The 16825-nt window shown below is 46.2% G+C and overlaps 2 protein-coding genes across 2 annotated transcripts in view; one reads left to right on the top strand and one right to left on the bottom strand.

Moving 5' to 3' along the window:
• Nucleotides 1–16825, top strand: part of LOC149364429 (ATP-dependent DNA/RNA helicase DHX36-like) — a 33469-nt gene that overhangs the window by 7988 nt on the left and 8656 nt on the right. The window contains exons 11-18 of the mRNA XM_089574348.1: nt 1556–1663; nt 2606–2708; nt 5054–5138; nt 5198–5318; nt 5809–5952; nt 7150–7267; nt 14587–14685; nt 16069–16242. Of these exons, the coding sequence (XP_089430474.1) occupies nt 1556–1663; nt 2606–2708; nt 5054–5138; nt 5198–5318; nt 5809–5952; nt 7150–7267; nt 14587–14685; nt 16069–16242 (952 nt within the window). The remainder of the gene's footprint in view (nt 1–1555; nt 1664–2605; nt 2709–5053; nt 5139–5197; nt 5319–5808; nt 5953–7149; nt 7268–14586; nt 14686–16068; nt 16243–16825) is intronic.
• LOC149364430 (ankyrin repeat and MYND domain-containing protein 2-like) lies at nt 8422–10255 on the bottom strand. The gene is made up of 2 exons (XM_089574347.1): nt 9294–10255; nt 8422–8839 (listed from the first exon to the last, which is right to left on the bottom strand). Exons 1-2 carry the CDS (start codon nt 10215–10217, stop codon nt 8444–8446), a joined length of 1320 nt encoding a protein of 439 aa, XP_089430473.1. The 5' UTR covers nt 10218–10255; the 3' UTR covers nt 8422–8443.

Below are 16825 nucleotides of genomic sequence, written 5' to 3'. Positions count from 1 at the left end.
ATGATGGGACTGCAGAAATCCTTTGAATTATCTGGGATTTCGAATTATCCAAGTTCGTATTATCAAGGTTTTACTGCGTTCACTTTAAAATCACGTTCCTGACCACGAGCGGTTGCTTTCTAATGACAGTGCGGAAAAATTACTTATTTTATTATTTATTACAATTTATTACAATTTTCTTGCAGAAGCGTAATGCAGTCGATGGGGTCGAATCTGAAAATGGCATCTTGAGAAGACTGGCAGATCTTTCTGAACCTGCAGTGCACAAACCTGAATGCACACAACACAACCCTTGCACAGGAAAATGTTAGAGCCTCATGAACCTATCTATTCTAGTGGGTTCAAGCTAGTGGGTTCAAGCTAGTGGGTTCAAGCTAGTGGGCTCAAGCCAGTGGGCTCAAGCTATTACAGAATAAATTTGTACTGGTGCAGCATATAAAAGAGGTTTCCTACATGTAGCATACTAGGCGCGTTTGGGTTTAGGGCAGTGATTACTTCAAATGAGTACCGCACATGACAGCACACGGGTCCAACTTTCACCTCGACCATTGTTGACTCCAGTTGTTACCTTCAGTTACCACTAGGCGTCCTGGAGGCTTCTGTCCCCGATAGTACATGCTACTGTTATCAAAAACATAGCTCGCTGCAGCAGTGACCTTGTAGCTTGAGAACCTGCCTCATATGCGGGAGGTGTGGGGTTCAGTCCCCAGTGCTCCTGGTTTCCAGTGGGTACAAGTTCTCCCATGGCCTGAAGCTTGGCTTCTCACGGGCGAAATGCTTGGAGACTGGGTCTTTGACTTCACCTTGAATAGGTGAAAACATCACGTGCCACAGTGCTCTTTGGCCAAGTTGCCGTTATACCACCAAAATAAAATCATTATCATAAGCCATAAATAATGAATGTGAAAGACAACACTGCTTCCTGTTTCATCAGTAGACCCAATAAAGTTGCTAGTATGATCAAGTGGTCTTGCTGTGTGTACAGTGGAGCGCCTTGATAATTTGAGTTCGAGGGGGTCTGAGAATTTTTTAAAATGTACGCAGCAATCTGATTGGTGCTCTCCTAATACCTGCGACATTGACAGTTCCTAAGTGTCAGTTAAAACGTACTGTAAGTTGGAATAAAATACAATTTCTATTTAATGCAATTTACCTGTAGCGAGTTCTTTTTAATTTTTGGCAGTCTCACTTGCAGGTATGGATAATTTCAATTAGGCAGCTTACCTAGATGTGATTGTCTCACTAGAAAGGTTTGGCGGGCTAGTTGGTGCATGTGTATTGCCTGACACAGATATTTTTGTGACTGCCCTGGGACTTTTATGTGTAGGTGTGGACCTTGACCGCATTTCCTTCAGGTAGTCTGCAGGCATGTTTTAGCGCATAGGAATGGCACGCTGGTCTTGTGATTGAAGCCACCCTTGCATGAGAATGAGGTAAATGATCCCCGAAGTGAAAAGTACAAATTGTTTCACACAAAACGTGAAGGGTGGTTTGTTGTAGTTTGGCGATAAAAAAAAAAGCGCTATGCTGAATCATGTTTTTACCACACTGGCAGGTACCAAGGAAACAGCGCCTTTAGCAGCGGGATTCGAAGGAAAGACAGGAGAGATGTTCTGTACATGGTTGGAGACAGCTTGCCGTTTGTACGCAGTCTTGAAGGAAAGTGAGTGTGCAGTCCTGGCGGGGATCCCTGTGTCCAGTGCTCTTCTGTCTTTTGTAAATGGGAGCCATTTAATGATTTGCTCGCAGTGCTTTTTCTTCTTTTGTGATTTGTTACCTGTGTTTGTGTTCTGCCTCTCACACCTTCAAGGAGCCGGGAAGGAGGGTCAAATACCCTTTGTCTTATGCTGTCGGCTCCACCTCTTTCGCTGACAGTAAGTTTTCAGTGCAACAAAATTGCTGGATACAGGTCAAGAATGAAGCGACTAATACCCCTCAAAGGATGCCCTCCAGCCAATAGCGTCAACTGATTCTCATTACATCACGGTTAATCCCCTTGGACCTGCTAGCATGCAATCGCAGGGGGTGGCAGATGGAAGGGGATTAACCACGGCTTAATCGGATTAACTGCAGTGTCATGAAAATCTGTCATCGCCATTGGCTGGAAGGCGTCCTTTGAGGAGCATCTGTGGTACATTTTTAAGCTGCATTCGACTGTAGTGGTAGCCAATGTGGATCTCAGGATCAACACAGGACTGTAAGAGACAGAGGAGAAAATTATTGCTTAGGTGCCAAACACACCGTTCTTGTTTCATTACTTTTCCTGTGGAACCAGTGCAAGAGCTTTGATGTTTGCTCTGTGTGTGAGTGTACTGAAATCGTTTGTATCATCACTTGGAGGCTATTGGATGATTTGCGTAACTTTGCTAGAGCAGACAATTTAAAAAAAAAAATGATAAAGGAGTGGTGAATGCACCATTTGTGTAACAGTGGCCAAGGTGTTCATGTGCACCCTCTTGCAATAACTTTCTGTATCAGCTCCTTGCGGAGGCTGTCGTCCACTTTACCAAATTTTGTATCCTCAAGGTGACACTTTTTTGGTATTTATATGGAGAGTCCTTTACCATGCTTTTTTGCCACTGTCTTCTTTTCCTTCCTTTCTCAGGTACTCCAGCATGACCTTGGATACTTTGGCTGAGTGGAATGAGCTGCGTATAGACTTGGATTTAGTGCACGCACTCATTGCACACATCTGCGCAACAAAACCGGTAAGTACACCACACGTCCGTGTTGTCGGTGTGTTTCTTTTTTAAAAAATTTCTGTGCAGGGGCCTGGAAAGCTTTAGAGTCTTCTGGGCAGATAATTTTTTTCGCATTTGTGTTGACGTAGTATATTGTACATATGTGTGCAGTGTGCTCATGAATCATGAATCGTTCTGTATATTCATTTTATGCTCAGTATTTTTTGATAGCATAGTTGCATTAATATTATTAGATCGTGTATTTCTCAATCTGAGCGCCATTTTGCTCTGCTGGAGAAACCACTTTGGTAGCATGCATGTCTTGGGCCACTCTGCTCTTGGTAGCATAACTCTCAACGTCAAGTTTCTGGACCAAAATTTACTACGTTCAGTGCGCATCAGTTTCCAAGGTGTAAACTGTACAAAACTGCATATGTGCAACGAGGCAGTCACCGTTAACTGGGCATTACAATAATAATTTTTTACTCGTTTCTTTCCACTATTCTGGTGTCCACATATTCTGTGAAAAGGCTTGGATGACTTCCAACTCTTCACTGAGGATAGTGCTGACCATTCTGAAACCAAATAAAATGGCACCAGTGTTACGGGCACCTATATGTGAAGTGAAGTAGCGAGGTTTCGAACTGTGGTAAATTGCTGTGCACTATTTTTGGATGCCTGCAGGCTTGGTGCAGTGAGCAGAGGATACATCTGCGTGCAATTACACTGCATGTTGGGAAGCTTGAAATTTGTTTTCAGAACAGTGCCACTGCTAATCAAAGCTGTCTCATAAGAATACATCAAGAGGCCCACAACCGCAATGCAGTGCTTCAGTGTTATTGGTACAGGGCATAGTTTTTCATGCATACCTAGAGAGTAAACTGGCAGTGCTGCACTTCGTCCACCAAGAGCATGCTGGGAAGATGAGGTTTCTTATTTGGCTTGGCTAATGTTGGGCTGAAAGCACGGAATCAGTTGTAACAGTGCAACTTTTTCTGAGGCAGATCTCAAAGGAATGTTTTTCTAATTTTTATACATGCCGAGTATCAAACATTTACTCATGCTAAATTTGTTAAATATGAAAAAAAAAATGGAGGCATGTGCGACTAGTGGTTTCTTGGCTCAAAGCGAATAGTGATTTCTTCAAATAATTTCGAAGCAAATATTTTGAATACTTCTAGCACATAAAAAATGTTGAATGGCACCATATGCATTTTTATAATCATGTATTTTTTGAACACTCTAGATCAGGGGTTCTCAAGAGCCCCAAAAGCCTTCAATAAGTTCCAGAAACCCCCCCCCCCCCCCCCCCCCCCGCTTTCACTTACCAGCAATGTTGTCGAGTGCATTTTTGGAAAGGTTAAATGTTTATTGCACAGATTAATACAAATACTAATGTGATGGGTGGTACTCAGAGCCAGTCTCATATCAGCTGCCGGGTCAGGGCCGGTGAGGGTTCTCGCGGAACACAAGAAGACAGCCTGCGGAACCCCTGTGTTCCGTGGAACCCAGTTTGAGAACCCCTGCCCTAGACCATAGCATGAAAAAATGAGAGAATGCATTGAAGCTTTGTCGCACTCACTGAAGCTGTGTCAACTTTCTGCAAAAATGGCCATTGGAAACTGGGGGAGCCAGCCTACATGCGGCACCGACATATCTGTGGAGTGCGAGACCTACAAAAGCTCCAATATAATCGCTGCTTTGTCATTTTAATTCACACAAACTCTTACACTAAACTGCTGCACAATCTGGAATGACACCCGCTATTGTATTGCTGTTTTTTGCGGGCCTCATGTGATCTCATACTTGCTTGTGAAGTTGCAACCATCGTTCAGCTACTGAAACTGAAACCGCATGGGAGAAGAAATTCAGTAATGTAACTTACTTACTGAGCGTAGGTGAATTTCATGCAGTGATTCATGTTTACTAATGTCTGCGTGTTATTCCAAAGTAGAAATACGCTAAAAAAAATTTGTTGCCTCTAAACTTGCATACATGGTGGCGTCACTTTTCCCTCTAGGCAACTTTGAAGAACTGTGACGCAGGGCACTAAAATAATGAGGATGCACGAAATGAGACGTTTTGATGAATACATTTTATCTGATATGTGCATAGACAGCTCTTTGTAAATGAAAACTTATGATGTTATTTAACTCCAAGAAGTTAGAATCCTTTTATGCTTTCAATGCCATTTACATTGTTCCATTTGGGCGTATAATTTGTTTCCTGTGGTGCTCTGCCTCGCTAAATGAACTTTTAGGATTTTCATGTGAAGCTTCCTTTTAACAACCGTTGTGTACTTGTGGCCACTGTGCTTTCATATCTGACTCGCTAGCGGTAGTGAATTACTTTTTTTTTTATCTTTCCTTCAGGAAGGCGCCATACTAGTTTTCCTTCCTGGCTGGGAGCAGATCAGTGAACTGAACAAGCGTTTGACTTCCGATACAAGTCTGAAAGGTGAAGGACTTCCGTGTGGCATTCTTTGCAGGTGATGTAACACATGCCTCTTTTATCAGGTTCATCACTGATCATACCCTTGCACTCCATGATGCCAACCGTCAACCAGAGACAGGTGTTCAACAAACCTCCTCCCGGGATCCGCAAAATAGTCCTGGCTACGAACATTGCTGAGACAAGGTAATGCTGTTGTGAAGTATATAGGGTTATTACGCTGCTGTCGCTGTGTTACTCAGGATGAACCTAATACTAAAATAGACAGGGCAAACAAAAACAGGACTACCAGCTGAACCTTCTCTTGCTTTGTTGCTGGTGTAAATTATTTACTGCATTGAACAAATTGCTTGTGTGATTTCGTGCATGATCGGCAGCAATTTTTTCTTTTCTGTGTAATGCATCAACTGTTCCTCTTTGCATGCTGCGTATTCCATTATTTAACGGTAATGTGATCAATTTTTTCCTCAAGTGTGTTGCAAGAGTACAACAGTGGGATCTTTCTTGCATGTATGTTGCGTGTTTCACTTTATCTTAAACTACGGAAATTAATATAGCACAATCTCTCAATCTTGTTGCATTGCCATTGTTTGTCTGAACCTTATTTACCACGTCGTCTTTGGAAAGCACACAAATGGCTGTGTCTGTGATGCCTTGCCCACATCTGCCATTCCAGTATAACCATCAACGATGTCGTGTATGTGATTGACTGTGGCAAGATCAAGATGTCCAACTTTGATGTGGAAAGCAACCTGGCCACCCTGGATGCCGAGTGGGTGTCCAAGGCAAATGCTCAGCAACGCAAGGGAAGAGCAGGAAGGTGTGCACCCATGCTGATCCATTCTGCACAGTTGTTTGATTTGATTTCGGTCGATAGATTTTTATATGCTAAAGCAATTCTGTGCCCAATCCCCCTGAGGCATGCTGCTTTAGCTGAAGGCTTCAGAACCACACGAGGTTCTTTAAAGGTGCACTGAAGAGGAATCTGAACTCGTCTTTTTGCCGCGGGAACTCGATCTACACGTTCCTTGCATTCTTAGAAACTTCGATTTATTGCCCTGTGTGGCTGATTTTCCTAATTAAATCGAATTAACGTCCGGCTCCCACCTTTTTTTTTTTAATTCTCCCGCGTTCGGTGGGCGGAGTCGACCAACGCGTGGAGTGCCTTGCAGCCAGCTCCGTGGAGGCTTTGCTTTCGCTTTGTTTTGTTTTTTAGGTTTCCATGAATAAATAGTTTCATTTGCAGATAATATAGCCGCTAAATAAGCCCACAGAAATAAAAATACACGCAGACTATTTGCTTCTACGGACTACTACGTATTACTACGCCGATGGCAGAGCGGCAAGCCGCCACGGGACTGGCTGAAAGGCACTCCGCGCGTTGGTCGACTCCGCCCACTGTACGAGGAAGAATTAAAAAGAAAAGGCGGGAGCCGGACGTTAATTCGATTTAATTAGGAAAATCAGCCACACAGGGCAATAAATCGAAGTTTCTAAGAATGCTCGGAACGTGCAGATTGAGTTCCCGCGGCAAAAAGACGAGTTCAGATTCCTCTTCAGTGCACCTTTAACATGCACTGAAATGTGAGCACACAGGCATTTTGCCTTCACTGTTAATTGTGGCCAGCACAGCTGGGTTTGAACCTAAGAACTTTTGTGCTCAGTAGGTACTGTGGGTAGGCCTGTTATTAGGGCTGTACCAAGGGTATGGAGTGATGCAGGGTTCAGAAAGTAGGCATAGGAATACCAATGCAGTACACCTATCATGTCAACCTTTCAGTCCTTCAGTTTAAAGCTACCATACAATCCTGTTCACATGTGCATTGAGGTTGTACTACATAGCAGCAACAGAAAAGGAAATCTCGCATATGTATTTTTTGTTTGTAGAAATAGGGTGTTTCATAATTTTTTAAAGATGGTGATTTAGTTGTACACATACCCACATTTCAGTCTTTCTTATTCGGGACCTATGGAGATTGTGTTAGGTGAACAATCGTTTCATGATTCGCCTTACCAGAGTGCAACCAGGTGTTTGCTACCGCCTGTACACTTCTTGGAGGGATTCTCAGCTGGATGCATACCAGCTGCCAGAGATGCTGCGGACTAGACTGGAGACACTTATTCTTAAGATCAAGGTGAGGCCTGATGTTTCACTTGTCAAGGGGGCAGTTGTACCTGCTGAAGGCTTTCTGTACAGAATGGCTTCATACAGCAAGAACTGTTGCAAAAGATGTGCATTTCTGACGCACGGCTCTCTTTCCCTTTGTCAGAGCGCCGCTGCTTTTCCCATTCCACTGCTGTTTAAGGGATGGCGGGTGTAGTGCAGCTCCAGTGCCCACTGAAGCTTCATACTTGTCTGTGCCACCGTCGTGGGCTATGAACATAGACATGTTGTGAGCATCTCAAGCTCAGTACTCAAGCAACACCTCAAATGGCTTTATTTAAGCGAGCATTTTTATCAACTTTAGTTTAAATAACATTAACTTGCACACTGAAAACATTGCCCCCACCCCCCCTCAAGTGGGGATGGGTAATAATGGAGATACAATGTCACGCTTATACAAGACCAAGAATACATAAGTGGTATGGTGTGCAACCACTGCACAGGTCCAGAACTTGGGCCTGCTGTGCACACGCACCAAACCGTACTGATTTTCTGGGACTCTCCATAGACAACTGGTGCATTCTGAAAGTTTGAAAATGTGTACATTGTGAGTGTTGACCTTGACAGAGTTTGAAACATATGACTAGAACTGGTCTTAACTGAATTGATCAGCCTTACTTTCCTGCGCATTTGTCTTGCACATCTTTACCAGGAATTCAGCGCTGTGCATGCGTGTGTACATTGTGCAGAATAGCATATGTTGTGTATAAGGACTTAAGTAGTGTCTTTAAACTCCGAAATGTAGCAGGGCTTGACCAGGGCATCTTAGAAAGTCCTCAGTGCTGGTGGTGGCATAGAAAAACACACTGCTTGCAACTAATCTCTGTCTCTTGCACGTCTGAGGGGAGGTTAGAAGCTCAGTGTATACATCACAGCATAATCTGTGCGCAGCATTTGTATGCAGGAGCTACTGCTGACTTGGTGATTTGTCACACTTGTTTGCTATATAGCATTCTTGAATGAGGTGAACACAATGGTACACAGCGTACAGGCTGAACATGATGTGCTTAACAAGCCTACTACAAGCAAATGCATTTCGAGGGTGCCTTCGTGGACCACACTGCATACCATAGCAGGACTGCTCTTTCTCATTTTCAAGAAAAAAAAAAGACATGAAAACATCCATGCCCGTACTGTCATTGACTGCTCAAGTAGTCTTTATGGGCACAGCACTGGCACAATTGCTGGCTGGCTGGGTTTCGGCTGAGCCATTGCCGGCTGGCTCTTTCGACGATTCCTCAGTTGCCTGTTCTGTTGTGGTCGTCGCCTCTTCTTCCTTTGCACGCCGTTCGCATTCCTCCTGGGCTGCCTTTTCTTCGAGGGCTCTCTGGTGTTCGGCGGCCAGGCGGGCGCAGTGACGCTTGTGTGTGAACCAGTGCAGCTTTTGGCAGGCGGCTCCGCAGTACTGCACAGACTTGCAGGCTGAGCAGCGCTTGTCGGCCTGGGGCTCGCCACAGGTGGTGCACGAGGCCCCCTGGTCATAGCCCTTCTGGCCGCGCACAGCCTCGTCTAGGATGGAGATGGCGCTGGGCTCGTTGCCAACCTGCGACAAAGTGTGCAAGGGAGAGGGGACCACATTACTTAGCACACAGAACTACGCTGTGCTTTGGAGGTGCTGTGCACATGCGTCAGCCATTAGCAAACACCTAATGACACACCTTTCGCAGTGCAGCACCCATGGTACAATAAACTTAAGGCATTTGATAGAAAGCTTGCTGCTGCTGTTTTGTGTAAGTGCCTTCAGGGAATCACTGAGAAAAGAAAAACTGTGGAGACTCGTCAGTCTCATGAATATCGGAAAAGATAGCAGCAATGTTGGCACTGCTCACAAAAAGCTGACCAATTGAAAGCGATGCACTATGAGTGTGCTGGTAGAATCGCGAGCCTAGTTTCAGGAGCGGCCCAGAAAAAAATACGGCGTCAAAACAGCGCTACCGTAACGCCACGCGAGCAACGCAGACGGGCTTTTGCGACGAATGATCTAATCGCGCACACACCTCTACGCCGGACAGCGTGTGCACCAGCTGCTGAAGGATGGTGCACTCGTGATAGGGGAACTCGCGCACGGACTGGCGCAGCAGTTTCTCCAACAGCACGGGGAAGTCGTCCTCGTCGCGGCCGCGCAGCCACGTCTTGACGAGAGGCTCGAGCAGGCCCGAGGTCTTCTTGGCAGCCTTGCCCTCCGCGGAGTCGCTGCCGCTGGTCGCGGGGGCCGCGCGGTCGCGCAGGAACTTGCAGCAGGTCCTCAGGAGGAAGGCCAGGTGGTGGAACTTGAGCGCCAGCATCTCGTTGGGCTCCGGAGCCTTCATCTGCTTCTCGCAGAGCAGGTTCAGCACGCGCTCCACCTTAGCCGACTGGTCGAGCAACTCGCGCTTCTCCTGCAGGTACAGGGCGACGTACACCGGGTGGATGTTGGTGCGCACGATGAGCTGGTAGAGCGGGGACACCAGCGACGCCGGCAGCTTGGGCTCCTTGTCGAGTCCCTGGGGCCGGGCGTAGTATTCCAGCTCCTCGCGCGGCAGAAAGTTATTGATGATGGCCACCACGTCGTGGTTGCTCACGAACGCGGCCATCTGCGCCGCTGTGCGACCCACTGAGTTGATGGTGGTGGTCGAGGCGCCGTGTTCGAGCAGCAGGCTCACGACGTCGGCGCGGCCGGCAAGGCCGGCGAACATGAGCGCCGTGTAGCCGGAGTCGTGGTAGTGCGAGTTGACATCGGCGCCGCACTCGAGGAACAGCTTGCAGAGGTCGTAGTTGCCGCGGTAGGCAGCGTGCTGCAGGGGCGTCATCCCGTGCTCGTCCAGGCAGTCGATACGCACGCGGTTAAGTAGGGTTCGGGCCTCGGACACATCGCCGGCCTGGATCGCCTTGTAGAGTTCTTTCTCGGCGTCGGAGAGTTCGCCTTTCACCGGAGGAGCCATTTTGGAATGTCGAGCTTGCCTGCAGCACCCGCTCGGTGGCGCCAGCGTTTGGTCATGATCATCATCATTATTATGCGAGCTCGCAGTGTACTGTTGCGTTAAGGTTTCCAAGCAAACTGTTGTTATGCATTTCATTTGTATGAATGAATGCGTAAGAAAAGGAGAACCAGACCCGTAATGTTAAATAGTAGGCCTCTACGATTTACCGCGCTCGCAGGAAGTCGCGTCATGGTCACGTGAACTGGCAGCCACCGGAAACCGCGAGATAGGATTTGAGTTTGAGGAGCCGGCTCGCGCGTCCACACCTGATCACTTTCATCATGTCTAGCGGAGAGGTAGCTGCGCTTGCCGCGCTCACCAACCAATGCTGTTGGCCGGAGTGAGCTCGTTGACAGCGAAGATGACGACTTTGTCGTGCTTCTCCTGGCGGCCCGTGACAGGGTTCCACTCTATGTGGAAGCAAGGCATGGCCACATACCTGGAATTCGAATTCAGGAAACTGTTTTGCATTTCAAGAAAGTTGTGCGCAGACTTGAATGGATAATGTGAGGCGTCGGCTTTCTGTCCGGAAGGATGTCGAAGGCGGCGCCAGATATCTACCCAGAAGAAAATCGGAACGCAAATGACGATGTACCAGATTGCCGACAAATTCAATGTGAGCGAGTCGAGGGTGCACGCTGCAATCTGTCGGATCCTGGATTTATTGTTTTCAATAAGTGAGAGAAATATGGTGGCTGGATACAGACGAGCGACAGCGCAACAAGACAGCCTTGTGCCAGCTCGACCGTCGCGGACGAGGGCTGCTGAACGTCATCGGGGCGATCGATTGATGCCACGTCCGCTTTGCTCGACCCTCTTGAGTCGGAAGAAAGTTATTGTAATCGAAAGCCTTGGATGAAGGCATTCAATAATGCACACAGTCGGCAGCGGGTTGTTGTGGAGGAAAACTTTCGGTCTGCTGAAGGTGCGATTTCAACGGCTCCTGTTCATCGACGTCGCCAGGATAAGCCAGGCAGTGCACATCGTGCTGGCAGCTTGCTGCACAACAAAACGAGGAGGTGCGGCGACGCTATGGAAATCCTTGAAGAGGTGGACAGCGGAACCAACGTGTCGCCAACCGAGCCTGCCGACGACGAGGAAGAGAGTGCTGTTTTGGCTGCAACTTTGCGCGTCAGCGTGGTTCAGAGCCTTTAACCGTGCAGTCTCCCACCTGTCTTCATTTATTTTTTCGTTGCTTGAGTTTTATGCAGTTTGAGCTTCCGTCACTCCAGTACATTTAAAGATAGAATTGAGGCTGCAAGTCATTCATCATGCCCATGCATTGCTTCAAAATTTATAGTCTTAATTACAGAAAGATACTGAAATCGTTGGTACGTACGATGTATAATGAAAGCAAAGAAATTAAATTGTTTGTTTTCATGTTCCAACAATTATGTTATATGTTGTCTGTTGGGACTATAACTGAAGCAACTCAGTTGGCATAACGAGTGACTTGTGGCCTTTCTATCTTTTCTTTAAATACAGTGGAGTGGTCTTATGTTTTCTGCCAAGAGTTTTTATTGTCCTTTTCATTTCTGTACTTTTCTATTTGCAATTTCTCAGTTTTTTTACTATAAAATATTTATTATGCACATTGCAGATAGACGATGCAGTGAAGAATGATGTATTGTTAATTATAACAGCACTTTAATTAAACAATAATTGTGTCCATCGTTTCTTACTTCATATCAAATTGGATATGGTTTTACCTCATCACAATATCTCAGGTGTTGATTTGCTAATGGGAATTTGCTGGTTTCTGCCGCTTTATTTGTCCCAGAAGGAATAGGTTTTCTTTTAGTGTGTATATGGTCCTAGTAGGGCATCAACTGATTTTGTGGTGGGCCCATCTTTTGTCCCTTCTGGGAAATTCTGGTTCTGAAGTGGGATCTGCTGGCGCCTACTGAGAACTTTTGCTGCTGCCTGTCAGCTGTACAGTCTGCTTAATGTTGCAAATAACATGGGCACACAAAATGATGTCCATATGTGTGATGTTCATGAAATAAATTTTTGCGGGCAAATCATGCAAAGTTGCCTTTCAATTTTGCCTTCATATATGCCTGCATTCTGTCCCCTGAACAGTAAATAACAAGAGGCAGTGGCTAAACTGCTGGAAGGAGGGTGTGCGATAGAGAAATTTTAGACAGTTGCGCTCTACAAGTAATCGTAATGTATATTCAATGAAACACCAAGATCTTATTACATGGTTGTAGAATATATGGAAAGATGAAGCATTAGGATTATTTAAACTATACACATATTGGAGTGTAATTCTAAATGAGATATGTATAACCTTTCGAAACAAGGATTTGCGACCCACGATTCGGGACACCACGTGACATGCAAATGTTAGGAAACAGCAGAGATACGAACGCGAACGCCGCTTATGGGGAACCTGCGCTGAAGTTTGCAGTGTCGATTGCAGCGCCGTAACACACAGCATAGCGAGAGGAGCAAGCAGTTTTTGGGGCACTCGTAGCGCTATTCCACGCCACCTTCCTGAGCTTATTGGCGCGAGCTTCTGCGCTCTGTCGAAGCCACACTTGGTGCGTGTCAGTTATCTGGGTTATGCCTACAGAAGCGAGGCAAACTGTTATCAACCAAACGCGAGCTTCCAATCGTTCAGAATGTGCCCTCGCGTTCGTAGCGGCCCAAGCGACTGACGGCAGCAGTTTTTAGTCGAATAGTGGAATAACTGCAGTGCCACCTGGGCAGCGCAGGCTCCCCATGCGCACTGTTAGCACCACTCCTGAGCTGTCGCGAATGCGCCTCCCTCCATTTTGTCATCTGCTAGCTGCCACAGTGGAGAGCCGTGGCAACTAGCAGACGATGTTGCCAGCCCGAAATCGTCCCGGCAAGTCTGGCTGCCCGCTGGCAGCCTGAAACCGTCCAGTCAGAGAAAAACGAACGCGTTCTGGGCAGCCACCGGAAGTGCGCGGAGCAGCCAGAGAAAATCGAGTGCCTGGCGCCGCGCTCTGGCAGCCAGAGGCGGAATAATCGAAAAGGCCCAGTGGTGTTAAATGCGTAAGCGTATTTCTCATCGGACCTCGGAGGCTATGGCGTGAACCGCGAAATTTGTGAAAAAGCATTAATCGAGCGCCGCTTGTTTCGAAGCGGTTTCCATTGCAAGACTGAAGGGGAACAGTCTGTCCTAATGAGGTGTTATTTCGGTGCTTGTCTAAAATTTCTGGATTGGACAAGTGCATTTGCATAAGGAAACGACGCCACTTCTGCCCAGTGTAGTACATACTGTAACCGATAGCCAGCTTCATTGGCGTAGATTTTGTCTGAAGGTACAGAGAAAGATAATTGGGATAAGTTCTTGACTGTTTCGTACCGGGAAACATCTGTGACCATGGTGGGTAGCTGGAGAGTTCAATAGGTACATCAAGACTTGAGCTTTGTTTTGACTTAAGGCAGTGGTCTGTTTTTGATATAAATTACCATTCGAATGAAAGCCTGATCGGTGCTACATTTTTTTGGGAGCAAAGTGCCGCAAGCTATTTTGTGTAAGGCTCAGTGACCACAATAAAAATGCTTGTATGTATACAGGAGACCTGCTCAGCTGAGAGAGAGACATTTTACTGGTTACAGGAGAGGTGCGCCTGGTAATTAACCTGGCATGCTATTCCAGATGAGGGTGAAAGAAGAGGGAAAAGGGAAGGAAAAAAAAAGTGAAATCAAGTATGTACAACACTCGCATACTAACGAACACACAGCATCTTCAGAGGGTGTCTATCAAACCCATGTCCCTAAGAAAAGTTAGTAGGGCCTTTGTCCCATGCTCAGCCAAAGCCACATCACACCAGAGTTGAAGGATATGCTCCAGACACAAGGCACCGTCCTGGCGGAGTCTCAAAGTACTTGGCAAAGCCTTGTGGTGGGTAATGAAACTCTGGCGGCAGCAAACCAAGTGTTCAAGGCCTTCGTGTACACCACGTGTCGGGCACAGAGAGCTGCTTGATGCCCCAATTTTATGAAAAAAGTTGAAGTGGTTAGCAATTCTGTACGAGGTGCACACATATTCACTATGGACGAATAAAGGACAGATTTAAGTCATGTGAACCTTTTGAAATTTTACCTGTGTCTTTTCTTGTTTATATTCTACACATTTGGGTGTAGAAAAAAGATTCTTTAGAGAATATTCTAGCTTTGCTTTTGCTTTTTGCTTTTTATTCAATCTTCACGTTACTCAGAAACATAAGCATAGGTACAGATTCACACTTGCATTTTGGTTATATATTTAAAAATTTAGGTCCTCTGTTTGTGTAATACCAGAGAAAAATGCAGTGATGATTGAAGTTCTGCCTGCCTTTTCATTATTTTCCAGATATTGAAGCTGGGCAGTGCTGAAGCTTTTCTTCAAAAGGCAATTAATCCACCATCATCAGAGGCCTTGCATCTTTCTCTCCAGTTTTTAATTTCTCTGGCAAGTACACATGCTTGCTTGTCTTCAGTTTTTTTTTGCCATGATGGTAGCAACATGTAAAATGAGGTCATGCGAGTAGAAATAATGGTTTGGTTTGGTTAAATGTGAGGAAACCAAGTGTTAAGGTTAGTACTATTCTTAAGCAAGTGCACTGGGAAAAGAGCTAGAAGCTAGAAGAAAGGTAAGTGATGCAGCGTTACAAGAAATTCGTAAACAGATTTGAACTAACACACATTTTGCAGGAAGCTATTACAGAGTGGCCATCACAATATTTGCAAGTTTTTCATCAGAATTCTGTCTTCTGTATTTAGTTATTGCTTTCTCAACGAAGGTAGCATTCAGCACCTCTCCTAAAACAGGTGCCTTAAAGGGACAGTGAGGAGAGCACTATTAATATTTTTTTTTAATAGCAAAATCCGATAGTTCGGCATGTCATGGCTTTGTTGTCACTTGGCCGGCTGCGAAAGATGCATTTATTTCTAAGAAATTTGGATTCGAAGTTGAAAAAGTTTTTCCCGCCGCTCTAATTCAAACTTGGGATTCTCCTATGACGACACAGGACTAAGTGACGTGAAACATGACGTGAACATGACGTGACGCAGACTCCGTGATTTCTGGCGGCCAGCAGTGCGGCCTAGCAGCAGCCGAAAAGAAAGCTACCGCCGGCCGCACGTTGAAGGCATCTATCGGCTATTGCGGTCGTCGCTACAGTCGCTTCGCATACGTTTGCACTGCCGTTTTGCCAGCGTTACGATGGATCTCGTTCTCGAAGTCGTCAACGAAGTTCTCGCAAATAGACACCTTTAGAATACCGTGTACCTTGTTACCGCTAGCGGAATACCGGGAGCCGGTGAAGACGCTGATTGGTCCCGATGCTTCAGGCACACGTAGCTGCCGGACACGTGGCGCCATCTGGCGACGTCAAGGAGATTTGCTCATGCGTTGTCTGTGCCTCAGTGATTTGTGGCTTCTCGAGTCCTAGAGTTGCTAGAACCATTGGTTCTAGCAACACTGCTTTGTCCTATGACGTCATCACGCTTGTACTTGCGAGTTTGGCCTGAGGCGGCGATACCTGTATTTTGGTTCTTGCTCTTTTCTACGTTACAAGAGCTTTGTTGTCAGTATGAGTGGTGTTTTTGTAATCAGGAGCTGGTATTCAGTCGATACAAGCCAACTTCAATTTCTCCTCAGTGTCCCTTTAAAGATGCTATGGTAAGCAGCAATGTCTGCTAGTGAGCTGGGTCTGACATTCATGCCAGACTCTGTAAATATGACTAGAAAGAGGGTCGACCATAGAAAATTGTTAATTTTATCAGTACAAAGTCCCATGTGTCTACGGCCATTGAGTGCATGCATCACTAATGACTGATGTCTCCTTTCCAGAAAGCTCTGAATGAGGATGAGACCCTCACTCCCTTGGGCTACCACCTGGCCAAGCTTCCCTTGGAGCCCCAGACGGGCAAGATGATAATAATGGCATCCATCTTCTCCTGCCTTGACCCCATCCTCACAGTGGCTGCAAGTCTGAGCTTCAAGGATGCCTTCATGGTGCCACTGGTCAGTTCAAGTTTCTGCTCGCTGACTTGCTGTCCAACGAAAAAATGTAAACTGAGAAAGGCATTGCTCGACCTATCACCACAGTCATTTAACTGACATAAAATTTCCATCTTTCTGAAGAAGTACCGTTGTATGCATTCCTATTAGCAAGTCAGTTTTATGTTACCAATTGTTCCTGCTTACTGTGTAATATTAGTAGTTGCTGCCCGTCATTAGGGTCCAGTGGGGATGGGAACTTGCTGGAGGAAGTTAATATAATATTCAATTCTTATAGTAGCTTGTGGGGTTGAAATTGGGGGAGATAAATATGTTCTCCCCTTTTAACCGTGGCTGACATAGTTCAAAACCGCGCGGACCCCACCCCGTGGTTGCGAGCGCTACCGAGCACACGCCGACCACGGCGGGCCTTGCTCTGCGGGAACAAAGGAACGACACACTGGCTGACACAAACAAGGCATTTATTGCTATAACAACAATAACGCCAGCTAGCAACAAAATACACTGAGGAATCGAGGATGTCCGACTCACCAGCACGGCTACGAGCGAACGTTTGCCCACGCTAGGGCAAAGGGAAGCTCCGAGA

This window comes from Amblyomma mixtum, chromosome 2 (assembly GCF_055824585.1).
Source record: "Amblyomma mixtum isolate Tamu chromosome 2, ASM5582458v1, whole genome shotgun sequence".
Taxonomy (NCBI): Eukaryota; Metazoa; Arthropoda; class Arachnida; order Ixodida; family Ixodidae; genus Amblyomma; species Amblyomma mixtum.
The sequence above is the reverse complement of the archived record's forward strand: the minus strand, read 5'-3'. Positions and strand labels throughout refer to the sequence as shown.

What these genes read in the sequence shown, in the direction of transcription:
- LOC149364430 (XM_089574347.1), bottom strand. Translation starts at nt 10,217, where the DNA reads ATGGCTCCTCCGGTGAAAGGCGAACTCTCCGACGCCGAGAAAGAACTC. An exon ending in ACACGCTGTCCGGCGTAGAG is followed by an intron (nt 8,840 to 9,293) that starts GTGTGTGCGCGA and finishes ACTTTGTCGCAG; the next exon opens with GTTGGCAACGAGCCCAGCGC.